The 23,914-nt window shown below is 41.8% G+C and overlaps 1 protein-coding gene across 2 annotated transcripts; it reads right to left on the bottom strand.

Annotated features, from left to right (window-relative positions):
* Window positions 1–18,890: 18,890 nt before the first annotated feature.
* LOC147438954 (uncharacterized) lies at window positions 18,891–23,726 on the bottom strand. Of its 2 annotated transcripts, XM_086484220.1 has the most exons (4): window positions 20,015–23,726; window positions 19,427–19,940; window positions 19,232–19,333; window positions 18,891–19,130 (listed from the first exon to the last, which is right to left on the bottom strand). In XM_086484220.1, the coding sequence occupies exons 2-4, from the start codon at window positions 19,844–19,846 to the stop codon at window positions 19,086–19,088; spliced, it is 567 nt and encodes a 188-aa protein (XP_086340346.1). In that variant the 5' UTR covers window positions 19,847–19,940; window positions 20,015–23,726; the 3' UTR covers window positions 18,891–19,085. The 2 variants fall into 2 exon arrangements, with proteins under 2 accessions (XP_086340346.1, XP_086340345.1); XM_086484219.1 differs by having other exon boundaries at window positions 19,427–23,726.
* Window positions 23,727–23,914: the final 188 nt, after the last annotated feature.

The raw sequence follows: 23,914 nt of genomic DNA, 5'->3' as shown, positions 1-23,914 counted from the left end.
GGAGCAGTGGTCAAAAGAGAAAATGTAGCCCACGCTCTGAATAATCACCTCAAATTTTTTCATGATTTTTGGAGCTACCAGCGGTGAGCTATGATTTTTTGAGTGGACCCCAGTCTGCCCACTTTTTTCACAAGTAGCCCATAGTCTTCTCTCACCTCTTTCCACACTTCTACTACACACACACACACACACACACACACATTTCTCTCAATCCCTCACTCAAACCTGCACCTTCAATGGTTTCTCTCACCTTCTTCACCATTACCTCCCCACTTACTCCCATAGCTCTCATATGAGCTCTCCATGTACATACACCATCTCTATGCCTCTCTCTATTATCTCCAAAGTACAATTCCATCTTACCCTTATATATATACATAAATTCAGCATGTGTAACCATGCTTAACCTCTGCAAATCAAAAGATCTCATCAACGGAATTACCATTTTCATCACGATGATCAACCTTGGCAGCGGCGGCGTAAAGAAGCGAAGAAGAAGAAGAAGACCAGCGGTCATTTTTTCCACAATCTACACAAGGGTGAGTTCAAGCTTCTTCAAAGCTTCACCATCTCAATGATTCTCTTTTAATTCACCCCTCTTCCTTCATCAAATCAAATCACTCTACCCATTGTAAATGTAACATTAACTTTCTAGTGATTACTAACGACTAACATGCTAACACAAAATAGCATTGACCTAACCATAAAAGACACCTCACCTCAAGACATGTGTATAGTAACACACACTCTCTCTCTCTCTTTCTCTCTCTCCTTACTGACTTTCACCTTATTTACCATCAATAATGCTCTCTTTTGAGCCCACACCCATGACTCAAGCAGACAAAGAAGGCCCGCAATGTTTTGATATTCAAAAAATTCATAATCCTGATTTGTTAGCTTGTAAATTAGGATTTCCAATAATCTTTATGAGGGGTCTCCAACCTATAATAGGCCCCTCTCCTTCTTGTAAAACAACCTCCAACATCTCACATAGCACCCCAACACTCTATGCGTGAGGAGAGACTTAGGTGTAGCAACCACTTGTGAGCTTCACTCTTGGTGTGAGAGAAGCCTTCAAGCTACACATTGCAAGTGAGAGAGCGTGAGTTCCACAAATCTCAAAACCACTATTTTACATGCTCCTTCATCATCAATAAATTGAGGTTTGGTGCATCAAAGGCGTGATTCGACGTTTAAATCTTCGTCCTTCCATTTGTGCAATACGGTTTGGTAAATTCAAGGTGACTTGTGTATTTTGAGTTTTATCGGTTGATCTTGATTTGAGAAAGTGTTTTAGTGTGTTTTCCATTGCCAGTTTTGTGTCCATTGTAAGAGGGTATTGTGGTGAGAGGTCTCCCACACCCTAAGACAGTGTGTGTGTGTTTTGGCAATGATTAGCAATCACTAAGCATTGAGTGAGTTTTGTACAAGTTCTACGATAGCATCATAACGAACCATCTCCATTTGCAAATCACAAATAAGGTATTACGCAAGATCCCTCCCTCTCTCTCTTCCCTTGCTCTAGCTCTCTCTAGTCCATTTCATGTGTGTCTTGGTGTGAGGTTGTTTGTGTGTGTTGTGTGGTGCATCTTCTTGGTTGTGCCAAAATCTCTCTTGCGTCCTAGTTCGCATACCATAACTAGGTGGTGCCCCTATCTTGTTTTGGTTTGGCTGTGGGTTTGTTGTTGTGTTGTGCTTGTGGTTGCCCCAACCCCAATTGAGCAGCACGGGAGCCTTGAGGGGTGTTTAGAGGTCGCCTCTCTTGTTGCCCGCCCCGGACCGCCTCAATGGCATCAATATAGTTAGTCTATACAAGGTTGATGAAGTATCCTAGGATTCATCCTACACCCATAAGTTCTATGCAATGTGTAAAGTGCTCCGAGGCTAAGCTCTTCATGAGAGCATCTGCGGGGTTGTCGTGAGTGTGAACCTTGACAAGCTCGATGCTCTTGCCAGCCAATTCATCTCGTATGACATGGTATTTGACCTCTATGTGTTTTGACTTTGAGTGAAACACCGGATTCTTTGCCAAAGCAATGGCACTCTGACTATCACAATGCAGTATTAAAACCTCATGAATGCCCAAATCTCCCACTAGACGAGCTAACCATATGGCTTCCTTGCTTGCGTTAGACGCAACAACATATTCTGCTTCAGTGTTAGATGAAGACGTGCAGTCTTGGAGACATGATCTCCAGGAGATAGCTGCTCCATCAAACATGAACATATAGCCAGATGTGGATCTTCTACTATCCACACAACCCGCATAATCTGCACCTGTGTAACCTACAATAGATGCATCACTGTTTCCAAATGTAAATACATGCTAGCTATGCCCTTTCAGTATCTGAGGACCTTCTTCACTACTTCCCAATGCTTCTTGCATGGGTTTGCCATGTACCTACTAACCACTCCCACTGCATGTGCAATGTCTGGGCTTGTGGCTACCATAGCATACATTAAACTGCCAACTGCTGAAGAATATGGCACTTTCACCATTTCGTCTTTCTCAGCAACTGTCTTGGGAGAATCTTGCTTGCTAAGTTTGGAGTATGCTTGCATTGGGGTACTCAGTGACTTCCCACTTGCATACTAAAACGTTGCAAGACTTTGTTGATGTACTTTTCTTGAGATAATTCAAGAATTCCACGTTGCCTGTCTCTCTTGATGCTCATACCAAGAAAGTGATTGGCATTTTCCAAATCTTTCATGGAAAATAGAGTGCTTAGCATCTCATCAATTGATTTGCCTGCGATAAGCATATCATCTACATACAAGATCAAGATGATTAAAGAACCATCATTCAGCCTCTTTGTGTATAAGCAGTGATCCTCTTGAGTTCTTATGTAACCCTGAGACTACATGAATTTGTTGAATTTTTGGTACCACTACCTTGAACCTTGTTTGAGGCCATAGAGTGCCTTTTTAAGTCTAGAAACCAATTCTACCCTCGTTGGCTTTTGGGTTTCACATACAAAACCCTTCGGTTGTTTCATGTAGACATCTTCATCTAGATCCCTGTGAAGAAATGATGTGTTCACATCCATTTGGACAAGTTCCATGTGCTGGATAGCAACCAATCCAAGCCCAGTGCGAAGTGTAGTCATCTTGACTACTGGAGAGAAAATCTCATCGAAATCCACACCTTTTTGCTGCTTCAAACCCTTGGCAACTAGACGAGCCTTGTACCTAGGCTCGGGATCTTCCGCTGTATACCCACTTGCAAGGTAAAGCATTTTTGCCTTTTGGTAATTTAACCAAATCCATGTCTCATTAGACACAATAGAATTGTGTTCTGATTGCATAGCCTGCTCCCACTTTACGCTATCGTCCATTTGTATAGCTTCTTTCTAGCAGGTTGGCTCTCCACCGTCAGTGACCAAAATGTGGTGTATACCCAGCTCAAACCGCTCGGGCGCACGTGATACTCTTACAGAGCATCTCAGTGCCTGACTCCTGGACTCTGCTCTCTCCGGAGCAATAGTAGTATCTTGCACTTGAGGATTAGGTGCAACACTACTAAACTGAGTTGGTTCGGAGGCTACATCCTCAAAAGGAACACGTATGTACTCAACTGCCTCAATGGGCTTCTTGTGCATTTTTGTTTCATTGAAAATCACGTGTGAGCTACGAATGAGTTTGCGGAAGTTTGGGTGCCAGAGATGATAGCCCATCTCTCCATTTGCACCATAGCCTATAAAAATGCATTTGTGTGACCTGGGATCTAACTTGCGATGAAGTTCTTTGGGCACATGTGCATATGCCTTGCATCCAAATACACGTAAATGCTCATAGCTTGCATTTTCCCAATCCATAATTTTTCTAGAATTTTGAAATTCAAAGGAGAACTAGATGACATGCTGATGATGTGCACTATTGTTAGAACAGCTTCCCCCCAAAACTTTGGAGTAAGCTTTGTCATAGACATCATAGAGATAACTCGCTCTTGAATTGTGTGATTCATTCTTTCAACTATCCCATTTTGTGTAGGTGTGTATGGAGCAGTAAACTGTTGACGAATGCCTCTTCGATTGCAAAAATCCTTCAACTCCATGGAAACGTATTCTCCACTATTGTCCGTGAGAAAAGATTTGAGCTTTTTCCTGATTGGTTCTCAACCATGGCAAGGAATTTCTGGAACGTAGAAAAGACCTCTTTCTTATGCTTAAGGAGATACACCCACATCTTTCTGGTAGAATCATCTATGAATGTGAGAAAGTAGTTTGCCCCCCCCCCCCCCCCCCCCCCCCCCCCCCCCCAGAGTTATAGTGGCATTGGACCACACAAATCACTCTGCACTAAATCTAGGGGACCACCTAGTTTCTTGTTCAATGGCAAAGATGTCAACCTAGTATGTTTGCCGTGTAGACAATGCTCACACAATGGAAAGTTCGTGTAATCTAACACAGGTAAGTAGCCAAAACACTGAAGTGTTTTCATTCCCTTTTGTCTAATATTCCCTAGCCGGCTATGCCACAATTCAATAGATGGAAGCTCGGCAACATAGATAGAGTGTTTGTCGACACTTGAAACAAACATAGAGTACAAGGATTCATTTTTACGACCTTTCATCATCATGACAAGGTTGTTCTTGCTGATTAGCCAAGAACGATTACCAAAAACTGTAGTGTAGCCAAGATCGTCCAATTGCCCTATAGAAAGCAAGCACTATGTAAGATTGGGCACATGTCTAACATTTTGCAACACAAAATTAGTGCCATTATGCATCTGAAGTTTCACATCACCAATTCCAATAATGTCAAGCTCATAGGAATTACCAAGCTTGACTATGCCATGCATGGGTGCATAAGAGGAAAACCACTCTCTATGCGGTGTGACATGAAAACTTGCACCAAAATCAAGAATCCAATTTTGTGCATAACCCTCATGATGTGCAACCAAAGCATCTGGAGTGAGATCTAAAGTGACCAGAAACTGTGCTACCTTCATTCATGTTGAGCTTTATAATCTTTTTCATGAGAAAAACTTTGCTAAATGCAATTTTGCTCTCCCATGTTGAACACAAGCTATCCCAAAGTTCCCTAGTTATTGTCTTCCCTATGATAGTGAAGGACACTGACTCGGCTAGGTGTAGACGTATCGTAGCCATGGCTCTCGCATCCAAAAGCTCACATTGAGCTTGCGTATAGTCATCATCCTTTGTACGCTCTTTCAACGGTCCTGATAAGCTTTTGTTTGTCAAAACATCTTTCATGTGCTCTTTACACATGGTGAAGTTGCTGCCATCGAACTTGCGAATGAAATACTCCTCCTTTTCTAAAGAAGAATCCATTGCTGACAAGAGGGTTTGAGAGGTGCTAAACTATGGCGAGAAGCTACAGAAATTTGGGCAGAGGAACCTTTATATCGGGAGTAAAATCTCAACCGAAATAGGATCAAAAGGTGCCAACAATGAAAGTCACGATTTGCAGGAAGGAAATCCGGCAGAGTCTCCTTTGTATGAGGAATCAAAACTCAACTCAAAATACGCATAAATGTGCCAACTGCACTAAGTGGACATCTCTACAAAAAACCACTGTTGTGTGATTGCCAACTCCGCATCAAAAGCACAAAAAACCATCTAGATACATATCGTATGGCGAGGGTACCGAAAGTGGGGAACTCCAGCTACCTGTATCACCGAAGGTGTCTCAACATTTGAGCACACCCTAGCTCAAAGAAAACCTCACGCTATCGACCCTCCAAAGGCTAATGCACACATAAATGGACTAGCCATAGTCTCAGAGAGGGATCTTCTAGTCCGAGTCTCAGAAACGGCCGGTGAAAACTGCCAAAAATGGCTCCACACATAGTACAGTGGGCAGTGTCCGCAACTCAATGCACATGAGTGAACCCCGCTCAAACAGACACCAAGAACTATTGCATGCAGTAAAAGTGATCCCTGCGGGAATATCTGCTCTCAAAAGAGCTCAGTAGCACTAGGTGTGCTCACACAAAAATGCATCTGTCAACGCATCTGTTCACAGAGAATATGTTGTTGAAATGACTGCCAAATCGCTTGTGAAAGCGATGTGTCTGGAAACCTAGAGAATCTGTGTGTAAACCGGTTGAAAAGCCCTCTGTAACCTATAACCTACATGTCGGTATCACTATGTGCCGATTTTTTCCACCGCGCAAAAATACGCTAGTCGAATGGCCATCAAAGGTGTCGTAGCTAAAAAACCATGTTGTACAACACGATCGGTGTGCTCGGTGTGCCAATGTAGGGTGTCACTCCTCTATGGTAGAGGTACCTCACCCATGCTTGTGGTAAGTACAAATGTCGATCATGGGAAAATGTCATCCGCGTGAAACCAGTGTTGGGTTGGATATTGAGAAATCCGCCAGTAATGGGAGTAATGTCGAGCCGATTCCGAAATGTGAGAGTCTGTGTCAAAACGGTTCTAGTCGTCGATGTTGATATCTTCTCCCGTCGTCGGACGGGAGTGGCTAGCCAAATAGCCATAGACGCATCGAGGTCAAGGTTGTCGATGCTCGAAGCCGCCGTCGACGCTCTCTCTCTCTCTCTCTCTCTCTCTCTCTCTCTCTCTCTCTCTCTCTCTCTCTCTCTCTCTCTCTCTCTCTCTCTCTCTCTCTCTCTCTCTCTCTCTTCTCTCTCTCTCTCTCTCTCTCTAAATGTCTCTTCCTCGCTCGCTCGCTCTCAAGCTCTCTTTCTAAGCTCGATTTGTTTTCTTTTAAGATGTTGCCAACCCGCTACCGGCCCATGAGAGTCTAGACCGCTGCAGGGAGAGATTCTGTGAGCGGGGGTCGAAAGTCGAAGGGAGGGCCAAGGGGGGGGGGGGGGGGGGGGGGGGGGGGGGGGGGGGGGGGTCTGAACCCACCCTTGCACACACAAAGAGTTTTAAGTTCGTTTTTTTTTTTTTTAATCCCTGCAATATGAGAAGAATCGGCAGGCTGGATGCGATGAGCAGGGGTGTATGTGCTCGTGTCTACTCGACTAAAGCACTGTCTACTCAGAGAGAGAGAGAGAGAGAGAGAGAGAGAGAGAGAGAGAGAGAGAGAGAGAGAGAGAGAGAGAGAGAGAGAGAGAGAGAGAGAGAGAGAGAGAGAGAGAGAGAGAGAGAGAGAGAGAGAGAGAGAGAGAGAGAGTGAAACCACACACACAAGCAAAAACCTTGCTTTCGATTATGCTCAAGTAGTATTGCCCTTGACTGCTCGACTTCATTGCTACAAGCCTTTGACTGCCTTTACGAGCTGCCCAAAGCTTGCTTTTCTTGGCTTTGCTACTTCAATCCGGTTCTATAGCTCCCAAGCTTGCTTTGTGCAACCACCTCCCAAAACTCCAAGGCTCTGAAAATCTTTGCGTGATTCACCTATCCACTACTCCTGCCGCCTTCAATCTAATTTTAGTTTGTTGCCAACTTGCTCAACTTCTTTGGTACTTCTTGCTTGAAGCCCTTCAAGGCCTACTTTGATTTTCCCTTTTGCAAAATGACTATTGCTACTGCTCGACCTGTTGGCCCAAATTATTGGTTGCCCTTGCAAGAAAATCCTTGCATTTGCCCTCTATTCTCTGCTTGGTCGATGTTCAAGCTTTTACTCCCAAGCTGCCCGAGAGCTATTCTCTAAGCTTTCCTTCAACTCCCAAGTTTCCTTTGCTTCAAGCTTTTGAATCTCAATTGATTGCAATTCTTGCTCAGTTCTACTATGTGATGCTTGCCAAGCTCCTAAGATGTCTACAGAGCTCTCAATCTCTCAAGGGTTGCATCCTGGGTAGGGAGGGTTGTACGTGTGGTGTGTAGCCGAGATCCGCCCGTGCTCTGATACCAATTCTTAGTGCTTGTGAGGAGTGTGCAAGAGAGGGAAGGAGAAGGGGGAAGGGGATGAAGCACAGGGATTTGGGTTAGTGGAGAGGAAAGTGAGAGAGTCGACTCTCTCACTTTCTCTCCCTATATTGATTAAAGAAAGTAAGGGTAAGGGTGGTTTCCCACGGCCACCTGGCCTACATACCAACACTTAATAATTTGTGTTACTATATTGATGCCAAATTGCTTCCTTTGCTCAATTCCATGGCTCCAACTTATACTTCGTTGGTAGCATCAACTTCCACAAACATATTACTAGCAATTGTCTTGGTAAAACCTTAGCCCTCCTTCAATTACACTACAACGTTTATGCTTTTGATAGCCTTAGCAATATTCTCTCTAGCTATACGATCAAAAAACAATAACAAATGTTCTGATCAAGCAATGCAACAATCAATACAGAAGATTGATTTCATGCAAAAACTCTATCCACATACTCTTCAAAGTAAAGTGCTAACTGATCTGGGGTTTTGCCTCCAACACAAATTATAATATTACAACCAAATTTAGCATAAGAACCACTAGTCTACAATAGAACAGTAAAGCATAGAGAATGATATTGATGTTGATAGGAAAGCATGAATCTACCAACAACATAAGAAGCCTCCAAATCCTCCCGACAAGTGATAAATAACCACCCAAAGACATGAATGCTATTCTCAACATCCACAAAATACAGCCTTGGCAACAAGGTGAACCTCTTGCCCCTCTTCACATCTGTAATGACCTTGTTGACAACATCAAAGTGGTTCCGGCCTTCCTTGCACTTGACCTCAAGCTACTCATTCTTTTATTTTTTTTAAAGAGAGAGGATTAAACATATAAATGACCTAACATCTCAAGCTCCATACTTGCCTATCATACAAAATAAAGTGGAGAAAGTAGCACAGTAAACACAATATACCCAACCTAACTAGATATACCAAATAGTACCAAATGTGCCAAACAATTCAAATTATCAAATTATCTAAAAGTACCAAAAGTACCTAAACTTAAACGAGAGTTTTGTATCAAATTTTGTCACCAGAGAAGTAGATATCATAGAGATGCAACAAAACGTGGAACTACTAGAAATACCAAAGGTTTAAAAGTATCCAAAGTTCCAAAATTACCAAACCTATCAGTGCTAGCAAAACTACAAAACTTTGAGAACTATCCAAACCACCAACACTACAGAATCTTTCAAAACTACCAAAAGTACAAGATCTTTCAAAACAATAAGAACTACCAAAACCACAAAATCTTTCAAAATCACCTGAACTACTGAAACTATCAAAACCACAAAAACTTTCAAAACAACCATGGCTATAGAAACTATAAAAACTACTAAAATTGTAAAAAGAACCAAAAATCACAATATTATGAAAAATACCAACAGTACCAAAACTAGGTACCATAATAGCTAAACTACCAAAATTGTCTATCAAATAGTGCTACAACTTACCAAGTAGTACCGGAAAAAAATGTACCATCAAGTACACTAGAAACTAAAATCACCAACAAGACAAGGCAACTTTACAGTGTCCTCAGTTTGAATCTTTGTTGCTTTTGAACCTCTCCTTCAAGCCTTTGGATGTTTTCACTAACATTGGATGTTTTCACTGACATCAAGTCGCTATCTCAAGCATTGACTCGCTCCCAAATTAGCCTCCACCTCCCTTATCTCTTCATCGTTGACAGAGCTTTGCTATTGCAACTCAAGAATATGTGCTTCATATGAAAGAATATCATCCTTGATCCTCTTTGTCATAGCATTGGAGCCTTCACATCTCAATAGAGTCTCATTCTTCTCCTCCATAGGAGCCCTCAAGTATGTCAACCTTTTCATGGAAATTGTAGTCTTCCTAGGCATCTTCTGAAGAAGTACTACCTCCAAATCAACAACATAATTAGCTATTGGCCCTATGTAAGGATGCTCTGATTTTGTGCATATATTGCTACCTCTTTGCATCATGAAAGGCTTTTCATCATGGGAAACACTATCAGACATCAAGTAAAACCTAGCGTATTTATCAAAGTGACAAGTTGTGAAAGATTGATGAATATAACCAAGCACCATATTTTAGGGTGTCATTCCAATGGATGTCTTATAGGCCACTCTATATGCCCACAAGGCCGAATGTAACTTCTGGTCCCAATCTGTTCGTGATTTCGTCACAATTTTTGTCAATATTGTGCAAACTGTTTTATTAGTAGCTTTTGTCTAGCCATTGGCTTGTGGATGGTATGGGGCTGACTTCTTGTGAATAACAATGAATTTGTCAAGAAGATTTTCAATAACCTCATTTAGGAAGTGTGTGCTTCCATCACTAACAATTTCTATTGCTAACCCATATCTTACAAAAACATTTTCATATAGAAATTGTGCAGTGGTTCTGGCATCTGCCTTTTGTGTGGCTTTTGCTTCAACCCATTTTGTGAGATATGCCCTTGCTCCCATCATTGTTAGTAATGGCATCTCATCTCTTTTTAAGGGTACTTTGGTACATTGGCAATCATCACATCTTTTAGCATATTCATTCGAATCTATGTGCAATGTAAGCCACCAAATTCCAACAGTTAAGACAATTTTAGCTATTTTATTTCTTGAGAAATGGCCTTCGCTAATCCCTCCATGTGCTTGCTCTAAGATAGACAAGTATTCATTTTTTACAGCACATATCCTGAGTTGATTATCCTTTCCTCTTTGGTCAATTTTATTTGCAATGAATGTGAAGTCTCGTGCTTCCAACTCAATAGCTCTTTGTTTGGCTCTTGTGATATTTTTGGGGAATGTTCTCGCTGTTAGGTAATCAAACATATGTTGAATCCATTGTGGTGCCAATGCAATCTGAACCTTCATCATGTAGTACAATTTAGAACATAACTATGTACATTTGCATGCATATCAGACCAATATACTCCTAGTTGCTTCAAGCATTGGTGTGTGTTCTTCTGAGAGCAATGGAAAGCTATGTCTTGTACATGAGCTTCCATGAGATAGCACTCATATTCTTTTGGACTGATGCATAGCCGTAGGATTCCTTTAGAGCATAGATGGTACAATCGTCCACCTATGAGTTGAAATTTTTTTGCTTTCCTGATTGTGTGTCACTTACGTGTTTGTTCTGTCTTATCGAATTTGCCATAGTAGATCAAAAGATTGACTACCTCTTGAGACCATTTTGGAACCATCTTGATGCTAAACAAGTAAGCGTCAGGTATATCATCATCCACTCCTTCGGGTGCTTTGCCATTGGGAAGCCTAGAGAGATGATCTGCTCTAAGATATGTCTTCCCACAATCGTGAAATCAAAATCAAGAAATATAATGAACCAGCGAACGATTCTTCCTATATTGCAAGGTTTGTTCACTAGATATAAGAGGGCTTGGTCATCTGTGAAGAAGACAAATTTGTTGGTCAAAAGATAATGCCAAAATTTCTTTACAGCATATGTTATCCCTAACCCTTCTCGGTTCATGGTAGTGTAATTCTTTTCCGCACTATTTGGATGTCGGCTAGCATAGCAGACTGAGAAATCCATTGTTCCTCCTCTTGGTTGAGCTAAGATACGGCCTATAGCAAATGTCGAGTCGTCAATGTGAACATGGAATATTTTATCCCGGGATTGATATAAATGTTTTTTCAGCTTGTAATGACTCTTCATACTCTTTTGTCCAATCAAAGACAACCATCAACCTATATAAGGCCTACGCAATGATTGTACATACATATGAACCGTCAACAGTATCGATAGTGTCCCACAAAAAATTGTATCAGTTTGGAATTGGTTGGTCTTGGCATTTCCACAATTACCTTGATCTTATCAAGATCCGTAGAGATACCATTCTCCGGAACAAGGTGTCCCAAGATTCTGCCTTGTCTTACCATGAAGATACATTTTTTTGGGTTTAGGCAGATTCCATAAGTTCTGCATTTCTCGAATACTTTTCTAAGATGCCCAATATGTTCATCCCTAAGGAGAGAGTGAATAAAAAGATCGTTGATATATATTTCCAAGAATATTTGTAAGTATTTCTTTGAAAGCGTGCATCTTAGCCTTTGAAATGTGGCTGGTGCATTGGTCAAGCCAAAAGGCATTACCCTATAAGCATAGATTTTCCATTCTGTAGCGAATGCCATTTTGTATTGGTCTTCTACTACGATAGCCAATTGGTTGTATCTTGAGAACCCATCCAAGAAAGAGTAGGCTTGTTTTCCTGCCACTCGTTCCAGCACATGTTTTCTAATTGTTGGTAAGGGATAGTTATCCCTTATGGTTGCAGCATTCACCTTTTTGAGATTCACACATACACGTAATTTTTCATTTTTCTTGCGGACAACCTCAATTGGTGGCACCCAATCAGTGTGTTCAATCTTGTAAATGAATTTTGCCTCTTTCAGCTTATCGATCTCCTCTTTAATTTGTTTGAAAAATGTGTCACTATAGGTATAGGGACGTTGTCTGGTGGGTTTAGCATCATGCTTCAAGGGAATCGTGTGTTGACATATCGATGGATCCACCCCCTTGAGGTCCTTGTTTGACCATGCAAAAACATCTCTATACTCCTTGATGAGTTGTAATAGCAGATCCTCTTCTTGTGTGCTCAAATCCATTGCTATGTAGACTGGTCTTGTAGCCTCTCCAAGCTCCGCTAGGTTTATTCGTTCTACGTTTTTTGGGCCATCATAGGATTCATTTCCTATTCTCTCCGTGCGTGGCTGAGTCATCATTATTTTCTGTCTTGGATGGTGAATTTATGATAGTGGGATATGACATTCATATTTTCCATCTTGGTGCTTTCTCCTTCCTCACTTTCTATTTCCCTTATTCACACTTCTTTCAGGGTTCATTTGAGTGCTTAGATTTCTTTTTACGCTCGACCTTGGTCCATTTTGGCTCTCCAAACTCATCCATCCCTGGTTCTTTTGGTTTTTTATATTTTGTTTCCTTTTCAGTCTTTTGAGCTTGCTTCCTCAAGCTCTTATCACTTTATTTTGTTCTTGTGTTGCGTGTTTTTGTGAACTGACCTAAGATTTTGTCTTTTACATAATCTTCTGCCTTTACAAGCATTAGAAATTGTGTTTTCCCTCTTACTCTCGGCATCGGATTTCCTCTGGCCATGTTTAAGGCTTTGTTCTCTGTGTAGTGTTTTTGTCGTCTAGGTTTCTGATTTGGAAAATTGTAAAACCTGACATCATTTATGGTTTCTTCTTGGTCGCTTAGGTTGTCGGAGCATTGGTCATCCACATCGTTCTCATACTTGAATTGCTCTGAAGAGTCGTAAAACAACTCTTTCTCCCCGTCCTCATTCTGTTTTTTCATTTTGGATTCTTTTCGAGTTTAGTCCGCTTCCTCTTTCTCAACTACATTGACCACGTAATATGGGATCACATCATAGCTATCCTTGTCGCAAAGCCGCGGCGCACACATCCAAAGTTGCCAAAATGTGTTCCCATCCTAGAGGTTCCAACTCTTCTTCTGGAAAGGAATATAAAATGTAATCTTTGTCTTCTAAATCATTTCTAGGATGCAGTCTTCTCTCTTTAAGCTCCCCACTTTGAAGCTCCGCACACCCATAGTTGTTTGGACTTACCTAACCAAGATGGAATTTATGATTCTGCTAATGTAGTTGAGTCAAACTCCTCAAATGGTGTTCTGGTTACATCTTTGTAACTATGGTCCTTCACGTTTATCCTAGTTCTTGTCTCCATGTTTCTCATATAGTTATGGTCGTATCCCCAATCCTGGACCATTTTTAGTTGTTTCATGAATGGTCTTCCCAATATGATGTCATAGTTATTGTGGCCAAAATTGACAATAGAAAATGAATGCTCATATTCAATTCCCCAAGAGGTAACAATTATTTTCTCTTGAAGCCGAGGGGTTTCTCCATATACCCATCTGCAAGCTGCAGTTTCATTCTTATTGCTCTTAAAGCCAATTTTCCCCAATTTTTTCCATGTTTCTTTTGTAGCAATGGCTACCCCAGCTCCACTGTCAAGAATTGCCATGGTGGTGACACCCTAAAACTCCACAGGAAGAGTTCTGTTGCCGTCTTCTCCTTCACAATACTCTTTGACTTGTTCAACGGTACCGTCCTGGTAGTGAGGTGCGGCTTTTTGAGTTCCTTGATCCCTTCTTGAATTCGTGATGAAGGATCCTTTACACCAAACTTTTCCATACAACTTCCTACCATCATCCACATGTTTGGTTGTATCCGTAGCAGCTTAGCTAGCATTATTGTGCATGTCACAGGTGCTGATAGTATGTCTAGTGTCAGCCCCTTAGAGTCAACGACTTTCTTGGAAGAGAGTCTTTGAGATGAGACAACAAAAACATCTGATTCGGCTTCATGCTCTCCCATATAGGATGGTAGTGTTCTTAGTCAATGGGGTTGGTTGCTCATAGATTGTACAGATCCTTGGTATCCTCAATGTGATTGCACTTCTAGATTCATTTGGATCCAGTCTCAAATTCTTCTATTGGTGGAAGAAACACTCCTCTTCTGTCAATGGTATGGTTTACACGTTGTCTTAGCTCATTGGCTTCATTGGCCTCTCTAAGATGTTTCCACAATTCATCAAGACCCTCTATTTCCTTACAACCCTCTGGCATAGCTAAGTGAAATCCCTCGGACGAGTTATCAGTGGTATTCAATACTAACCTTGGTTCTGATGCTTGATATTTGAGCTCTGGTCTGTGCTCGTGACTACGATCTGGCTCTATTTGCTCCTGGTTTGGTGGGATTATTGGTGTAGGTAGAACGAGCTGGATCATATCGTCAGGTTTCCCAACCGGTGGTTCGAGCCATTTGAATCATTTTCTGACACATTTCGAGCCTTTGCTTTTCAAGTTTTGCATAGGGATATGTCATCCACCTTTGCTCTTGGGTTTGATTGTTTCTGAGCCATGCTTTGTAAGCTCTAAAGAGGGCGCCTAATGGCTCGTTTATTTTTTCTACCAGTATAGATCCTCCGAAACTAGCACTCTTGGATTTTTCAACTATGTTTGGCACGAGTTCTACCACCCAAGGGGCTCCCTTTTTCTTGTTTGCTTCGCCTTCTAGTTTTCTCAGTTTTTCCTTGGTTTCTTTCAACTCGTTTGCTTAGGAAGTTTGTTCTTGTTCCTTCCTATCTTTCCATGTATTTTGTTGACTTTTTCACTCAATGCTAGGTGCATCGATTTTTGGTTCTTTGATGATGGGTTCGTCTACCGCTTTTTGAGCTTGGGCTCTTGTGATCACCTGGATTGGTATCACCACTTCGTTTTTTGACCCACTACTAATTGGTATTGCCTCTAGTATATTCAATGTTACTTTTGATCCTTTGTTTGGGTTATTTGGGCAATTGGGGATCAAACGAGTGATTCCACACGCTAGGCAATATGCATTTACCCTAATGATTTTGTCATGAGGATAGTCTCTCATCAAATGGTCTCCGCCACACTTATAGCACGGTCCCTTAGGTTGTTGAGGTGCTCCTTGAGCAGTCCTTTATTGATAAGCAGGTCTTGATCTTGTTAATCCTCCATTTTCTATGGCCAGCAATGTGGGTTCATCCAATCTGTATCTACCTCCTCCTGTAGCATGCACATCAATTAGTGGTCCAATTGATCCAATCATGCTCCATGGTTCCGACGCTTTTGGTTATTTAGGTGGGTAGTATCCCGCTTTTGGTATATATCCACTAGGCTCTTCATAATATGTTAGTATTGACACCAAGACTTGCTCCTGGGGTTCTTCTATTGTTGGTACATATCTAACTCCTACCGGTCTTGTCCCTAGCGATGGGGTTTGTTGTCCCAAGATAGGTTGTGGTATTTCAACTCCTATTGGTCCTCGAAGAATCCTCGTTGTATATCTAGGCATTGGTGGAGCTTGTGATGGTGCTACTTGGGCTTGCGGGGAATATTGGCGTTCCTTTATGTATCCCTTGTTGTAGTAGCATTCTTCTATTGCGTGATTTGTCCGCTTCTGCTCTATCGCACACCACTTTGGTTGCTTAGCATGTGGTTTAGCAAATGGATTGATCCTTTTGAGAACCTCTTCAGGGAGATACCCTTGGTTTATCAAGGACTTGGAATATGAATAGTAAAACGTTAAATTTGTTCAAAAAAGTTGACACTAAAAATAACAAAATGATCATGGACACTTCACAAAGACAAAACCTGCACTAAGCTCGATTGTACTAAAAACAACAAAACTTTCTGCAACGAACACCTTTTTTTGCAACCTAGGACTCAAATCGAAGAGCACGAGTAGACAAAAAAGTTTCATCCAAAAGTGCCGTTGCAATATGCTCCATGGCGCTTTCCCGTTTTTCCAAATTTTAAGCAGAAGACCCTCAAAAAATTGAGATGAATTTGAGGGTGTCAAAAAACAAATCAACAAGTAAATGTAATCAATGATTCACCACATCAATGAGCAATAAACGCCACACAAAACACTAATTATATCCCTCTTAACACAAAACAATCACTATGAATAAGAATCGATCCTCGATATTAAAATTTGCAGCAATTGTGAATCTTATAAGCAAACCGCATACACATACTCTATCTCTTCACCATGAGTTGAATCGTTGCATGATCGTTCTCACTCTGATACTAGAGAGAGAGAGAGAGAGAGAGAGAGAGAGAGAGAGAGAGAGAGAGAGAGACGAAACAAGAGACACCATGTACGCTCCCAAAGACTGATTCATATTGAGAACAATACACACACACACACACACACACACACACACATATATAGGTGAGACCAAGTTGAGTAGATTGAGCCATATATAGCTCCAACAATGGTGGACACTTGTGTTGCGTCGTGACCCCAACCTTCATGCATCCACTTTATACAAGTTGTCAAGGAGCACAAACCTAGAGCAACCCTCTATGTAGAGCATCCTTATCTTTATGCCAACATCCTCATTGTTGTGCTTGCTCTTTTAGGGAACCACTTCAGAGAATGAGTTTACTTGAAAGCTAAAGCAACTAATAGCGTATGACATGCCGGAGTGGAAGAAGGATGCAATGGATAAGACACCCACATTTGGCAGCAGTCAAGGCTATCAGTGTTGGAGCAAAGAAAAGCTCTTCCCATTTACAACCTGAAAAATCTCCACTACTTCTGCTTGGGAAAATGCTGAGACTTGAAGGCATCCATGTGTAATCTTAAGGGCAACTCCACTTTTTTGGTTTGTCCAAAGGGCAAAGGCCATAGAGATGACTTCTCTTTTTAGCTGGCTAAAAATGAGATTAATTGTTGTTGGTAACAAAGATTGATCGGTAGATAAGTTAGTGGGCACTCATTATCGAAAATGATGAAGCATCGTGATTTGGATTGTTTTTTGACTTTAGCTAGAAATTTTTTATTTTTATTGGCCTGCCCAAAGGGCAAAGGCCATAGAAATGGCTTCCCTTTTTTCTTCGCTAAAACTGATAATTTAAAATAATATTTTCTTGGCTTTTGCTACAAGTTTCTAACTTTCTATTGATACGAAATGGGAATTGTCCTTGGCATCATTACACAATCCTCCTTCTATGATAACATGAAATAACAGTGACATCATGAAAAGCACGCCCATCAAGCACTTACAAGCTACCACTTGAAATCATGAAACAACACACACACAAGTCCATTGGGGCTTGGGAGACAGTAGACTTGCTTCTCATTCTTTGTAGGCTGTTGCACCCTCACATCCCTTCCTCACCCATGTCTTGACTCACCCCTAAGACGGTGTAGTAAAGTACTAGGACCACCTTCTCTTCAGCTCTAGGGGAGGACATGCTATCCAAATTAGTGTGTTCGTATTGAATCATCTTCATTGCTCTAGGGCCACCATCGATGATAACTTACGCTTTGTCACCGACAAGCTATTAAGGGGGCTATTCTGATGCATGTATGGACTTTGATTGTGGGTAGCTCGCTTCATGATCTGAGTTGGTCTCTAATAGCACCCATGTAGTGATGCTACCTGAGGAAGCTGAGGAATTTGTCAGGCTTTCTTCAGGGGCATCGTGCAACAATATTCAATCATTTTGTGGTAGAGATATTGCCAGCAAAACAGGTTCAAATGTGGCCAGCCGCCTACGAGTACTCCCAAGTCTCTGAAAACTGGCCACAGAGCGAGCACAACTACTCCATGCTTTGCTTGATAGCAGCGCAGGAGACTGGCTAGATACTACCAACAACACTGATCAAGATTATCTCCACCTTGTCACAGTGAAGCACCTATCCACCATTAATTTACCTGTGTGAGTTAAGTTCGTCAATGGCCATACTCAGGAGTTTCCAATGTATGGATTCTCTTACTCGCACAACCACTCTTTCATGCAGTCTCTTCAACTTGTAGAAGCTTGGGACCTTCATGAGTCTAACAATGGGTCGAAACAATTTTCGAGGTGCAATGCTTGCTGAACTAGTGATCCCAAATTGCATTTCCCAAGTTGCATTGCAACATTTTGGAAATTTAGAGTCCTTGTGCATAAATGTGAGTGCGGAGAGCAATGAACTCCCTAAAATTTGTTGGGAAGCCGAAGCGTCTGCTATTGGGAGCTTGTTGACTGAGAAGAGAAAAGAAAAGAAGAGAAATGAAGCCAGCCCATATTGTTTGGGGCGTGTGCGCTCAACACATGGAAGTGTATGGGTGTTTTAAAGTATGCCGTTGCCGGCATAGGTGTGCACTACAAGAGGTTGTGTGCTCTTGTGACGCTGTTAGCGACGGAAATACACTGGGTTTTTATAACCCCCGGCGTCGCTAAAACCGTCGTTAATAGCGTCGCTACGAGAGCGTCGCTATATAAAGACGCTCATAGCGACGGTCATAGCGACGTTTACACAGAAGTCTATAGCGACGCTCATAGCGACGCTACAGAGCCATAAATAGCGACGGTTATAGCGACGCCCGAGAGAATTTTTTTTTGGTGACAGGGCATTGAATGCCCTGCCACCCATCAACCATATTGTACTTGATTCACTTTTTAAAAAAAGTGCAAGGGTAGATAATAGACCCAAAATAGTCACCCACAAGACGCATTGTTTGCAAAATTGACAAGCGTAAAATTGACAATTGTACACATCATAGGCAAAATGAATTGATTGGTAAATGTAATAATGACAATTGTACAACATCATAGGCATAAAGAATTGATTGGCAAAATGAACTGCAGTGACAAATGTAATAATATACATGGTTCAAAAAGACGTATAAAATCCGTCTCATGATAAATAAGCTATGAGAAACCCTAAACTAATGCTATCTAGCTACTGCTAAACTGACGTCGTCTAGTCAGACGTCTCATCGCGTCCAAGCGGCGTATCTGTCGGATTCTGCAAAAAAAGACAATAAGACAGCTTTCAGTAAGTATAAACATATAACGACATTTATAAAACAATACAAAAAATAGAAAAGAGTAAACCCTAATACTAACCATGCCGCCGCGAGAACTGAGAATGTCCATCAGGACGTTTAAGCCCTTCCTGCCTGCGTACTCGCGCTCGTACGGTGTGGGATCACGTCCTGTCATCGACCACTGTCAAAACATACAAAGATTTCATTATGTTAGAATTAAAAAACTCATAAACCCTAAACTATTGAACATAAAGAGCAATGCGAAAACACTTACAAAATCAGCCTCAGATGATGCCCATCCACCGCTCCCCAAGTGGTGCGAGCTCCTTGCCTCTACTCGCGCTCTGGCTGCATCCTTTTGTTGCTTCCACTTGTCGGGATTCTCGCGCGCTGCTTTCTTCGCATTCTTCCAATCTTCTTTGGCCAGCCAATCTGGCCTGTTCCACCCATGCTTGATTGCTTTTTGCACTTCGGAACGCTTGTGTTTGCAGTATTCGCGCATTCGAATCTTCATCAGGTCTTCATTGAAGCGCTGATCCCGTGTTGGAATGGGAAACTCATCATGAAGTATGCTGATGACTGTGTCTTTTAAATCACTTGGTACTTCACTCCATTTGTTTAGTATGTAGTGTCTAAACAGCTGAGAGCAAAGACCACGCATGCGCGAGATCACCTTCTTGTCGTCATCATCCATGATGATGCCGCCGCTGAAGTCGACGGAGTAAGGCAAGCCCTCTGGCCGGTGACGCGTGAACCTGGGTGTCCTCAATGGCAACCGGTAAAATAAACTGTAAAGTATGTGCAGCAATGATATTAAAGTCCACATTTTATGCAATGATATTAAAGTCCACTATGAACGTACCTGACACATTTTATGCCAATCGTGTGACTTCAAACCGGTAAGCTTTCCTTCTTTAGTAAAACACGTTCGGAGCGAGTGCATTACGCCAGTGGGGGTCCGCAAAGATCGAATGGTCTCTTTTACTTTGCGTTCTTGGGCTCCTGTGAAAATCCATGGTGCTTTAGGGAGTTTTATCGATCCATCAGACGCTGTTTGCGGCCAATATTGCTCCATACGATCCACATTTCTAAGGTCAACTCTGGCTCCCAAAGTATCTTTCTTGCCGGTTAGATGGTCCCATAGTAGATTACCCACATTCTTGAATATGTGCATTGGATCGAGCAAGTGATTGATCATGAGTCGGGGCCAGTATGGTAACTCGTACCATAAAGATAGTCTCTTCATCCCTGGAGGCAATCCGTCATCGCACATCTCCTTCTGCTCTAACCATGCTTGTGCAGACATCCTTGGTGGCTCTCTTCCCAAAAATCCATCGCGTAACACATGATTCTCTGGAAGATACGCTTGATGACCTTCGTAGATTTGCTTCTTCAGTGAGGGCGCCCTACGTGCATTCAGTCTAGGTCCACATGTGACACATGCTCTATATCCGCTTGTTTGAAGCCCTGCATGTATACACATGATAATAGATCAACTATGGGAAAAAACAAGATTTACAGTGTCTGAGTGAGGAGTGTCAATAGATCACCTGAGCATTCTGTTAGCCCGGGATAGTCATGCATGGTCCACATTAGAATGCCTCTGATCAAAGCATTCCGTCGTCCTGTGTGTCGGCTCATATACACCACCTCTATGCCAATCCACAATTGTTGTAGCTCTTCCAATAGTGGACGAAGATACACATCCATATTCTCCACTTTATATCGCCCTGGCACAATCAAGCTTAGCCATAGGTGCCCCTTCTTCGTAGTCAACCACGGGGGAATGTTGTAGTTGACGATGACAACGGGCCATACACTGTAAGATGTTGATCTTTGACCAAATGGATTTACGCCATCCATAGCCAGGCCTAAGCGCAAATTTCGAGCTTCCCTGGCAAAATCCGACCGTGTTCCATCTATATGTTTCCAGGCTGCGCAATCTGCACGAATTCGTAGCACACCATCCGAAGATTTATTCTCCTCATGCCATGATGCTAGGGCGGCCATGGACTTACATTCGAAGAAATGCTTGATGCGAGGAAGCAGAGGAAAATGTCGCAAAACCTTTTGTGGAATTTTTGTCCCGTGGAGATCTACTCGATATCTTTCGGAATCACATTTCGGACACTTCTCCATGTCTATGTATTCCCCTCTGAAAAGAATGCAGTCATTAGGACAAGCGTGGATAGAATTGTAATCCATCCCCAAGTTTCGCAAAATCTTTCTTGCTTCATCTCGGGAATCTAGCATCACATTGTCAGCTGGTAGTATGTGCTCTTTAAGCAATCTACACAACATAAAAATACGATACAGTCGTGTAAAAATCTATCAGATCATTATACATTTAGAGTTTTATTAAAGTAAACTAATTGTAATAGACCACCTGAAAAGCGCTGTGACGCTAGTGTCACTCCATCCAAACTTTGCCTGCATGTTGAGAAGAACCAGGAGTGCTTTCAATCTAGACATACGTGCTCCATTATACAATGGCGTATCGGCTTCACTTTTCATATCATCATAGATAAGCCTTTCTGAATCCATGATCGTCTCGATCATTTCATCAATCTCGGGCTCAAACATTGCCTCGTTGGGAATGTGCTCTGCATGATCATCCCCTAAGCTGTCAGAGGCTACATCTTGTGGCCTCACATATGTTGCTTGACCAAAGCGCCTGCGAACACGTCTATTGGGTTGCAAGATTGATGCTTGTTGGCCAGCGTCAGAGTCCGACGAGTTATAATTGGCAACAACTCGATCTATAATAGATGGATCGAACTCGCCAAATTCGCGAACGTGCTGCAAAGAAACACGTCTTGTCCGTCGCACAGCATGCTTGCATTGATTACAAGGACATAAGACCCTCGTTGAGAGATAGGTGTTTCGGTTGGACGGTCCCACATCCTCGTCACTACTCATAATGAGGATAAAAATCTTATAACCTGGACAACAAATTTAATATTCTATTGGCATTCTTCGTCTTATCTCTCTCTCTCTCTCTCTCTCTCTCTCTACCTCACATTCTCTAGTCATGTCCAATCCCCGCACACCTCGGTCTAGAGGTGCACGGAGATCAGAACCACCGGGTTATAATCTCGTCTTTATTGGTCAATACCTATATTTGTGGGTACAAGAAATCTACAGACCCACGTCTACATGATACTGCATGTAGTGGACAAAACCCCTTTGCCTCTTCTCTAGCTATAGCACTTCACAGCATCTTAACATCTTTTCACAGTAGATCTTTTCATTGTTCGTCTAACTCTAAACCCTAAACCGTAAGTAATTCTTGCGTGGACTCGATCTAACGTAAATAAGCGTAAATCTAAATAAACGTAAATCTAACCAAAAATAAACCTAAATCTAATTTAACGTAAGTTTACATCTAACCTAATCTTTAATGTCTTTTGGGATAGTTTCCTACGACGTTAAAACTCTCTTCTTCTTGTGTGTGTGTGTGTGTGTGGGTAAACCTAAATAAACCTAAGTCTAATCTAATATAACATAAATCTAAATCTAACGTAAATTATGTTATATTAAAAACAAAGAACTAAACTAACAGGGATTATAAGAACCTTAAAACTGATTTAACACATAATTTTTCACATAACTCGGCAAGAGTTGACATTCTCATCACTAAAGATGTGAGAGTTAACTTCCGGCGGTGACGCTGGCTCATCTCCATCCACATCTGACGACAGCAATTGGCCCTTTGGACCGTTCTTGCTCTTGTTACTAACTTTGAAGTTGTTGTTGAATGACTAGAGGTTGTCTAGATGGTCATTGTCGGGGATGTAGTGACTCTTGCCGCCCAGAAGATCCACCTTCTTCCCTATCTTCTGAAGACATTTCACCAGTACTTTTGGATCGACGGAGCCCACCATGAGTGAAGGCAGCAATACCCTATATTCCATTGAGGGCTTTCTTCACCCGCTTCATGCAGGCATCGCAGTCTATGGAGACCTAAATCTAATCTAATATAACGTAAATCTAAATCTAGCGTAAATAAACGTAAATCTAACTAAAAATAAACCTAAATCTAATCTAATTTAACTTAAATAAACCTAAATCTAATTTAACGTAAGTCTACATCTAACCTAATCTTTAACGTCTTTTCGGATAGTTTCCTACGGCGTTATAACTCTCTTCTTCTTGTGTGTGTGCGTGTGTGTGGATGTGTGTGCCAATAAAAAGAGATAAATGGTATAACCTTTCTATCACCCATGCCAAGTATGATAGATTGATTATGCCATTTCCCTCTTGAATAATAGGTCTTGAGTTCAACTCCTCGTCGGCTAGATCTTTAGGTCTTTTAATTTTAATTAGTTTCCTACGACGTTAAATTAGTTTCTCTCTCTTTCTCTCTCAATGTGTGTGCATTTTTTTTTTAATGCATGTTTTCTCTCTCTTTTCCTCTCTCAATGTGTGCGTTTTTTGTTTATGCATGTTCTCTCTCTCTTTTCCTCTCTCAATGTGTGCGTTTTTTGTTTATGCATGCTCTCTCTCTCTTTTCCTCTCTCAATGTGTGTGTGCATTCTTTGTTTATGTATGTGTGTGTGCGTTTTTGTTTATGTTTGTACTCTTTCTCTCTCTCTCTCTCTCTCTCTCTCTCTCTCTCAAAAACACTATGTGTGTGTGTGTGTGAGAGAGAGAGAGAGAGAGAGAGAGAGAGGGAGAGAGAAAGAGGGGAAGGGAACATGAGAGTGAGGAGAGGGAAGGAGCATACCTGGCTCTCCTTCCTCTCCTCGTGTGTGTGTGGAGA

The sequence above is a fragment of the Adiantum capillus-veneris genome, chromosome 16 (assembly GCF_014529385.1).
Source record: "Adiantum capillus-veneris isolate H3 chromosome 16, ASM1452938v2, whole genome shotgun sequence".
Taxonomy (NCBI): Eukaryota; Viridiplantae; Streptophyta; class Polypodiopsida; order Polypodiales; family Pteridaceae; genus Adiantum; species Adiantum capillus-veneris.
The sequence above is the reverse complement of the archived record's forward strand: the minus strand, read 5'-3'. Positions and strand labels throughout refer to the sequence as shown.

Coding starts and splice junctions, on each gene's coding strand:
- LOC147438954 (XM_086484219.1), bottom strand. CDS start 19,978: ATGTGGACTTTAATATCATTGCTGCACATACTTTACAGTTTATTTTAC. Junction 19,334..19,426: donor CATCATCTGAGGCTGATTTT/GTAAGTGTTTTC, acceptor ATGTTTTGACAG/TGGTCGATGACAGGACGTGA. Junction 19,131..19,231: donor TCAGTTCTCGCGGCGGCATG/GTTAGTATTAGG, acceptor CTTTTTTTGCAG/AATCCGACAGATACGCCGCT.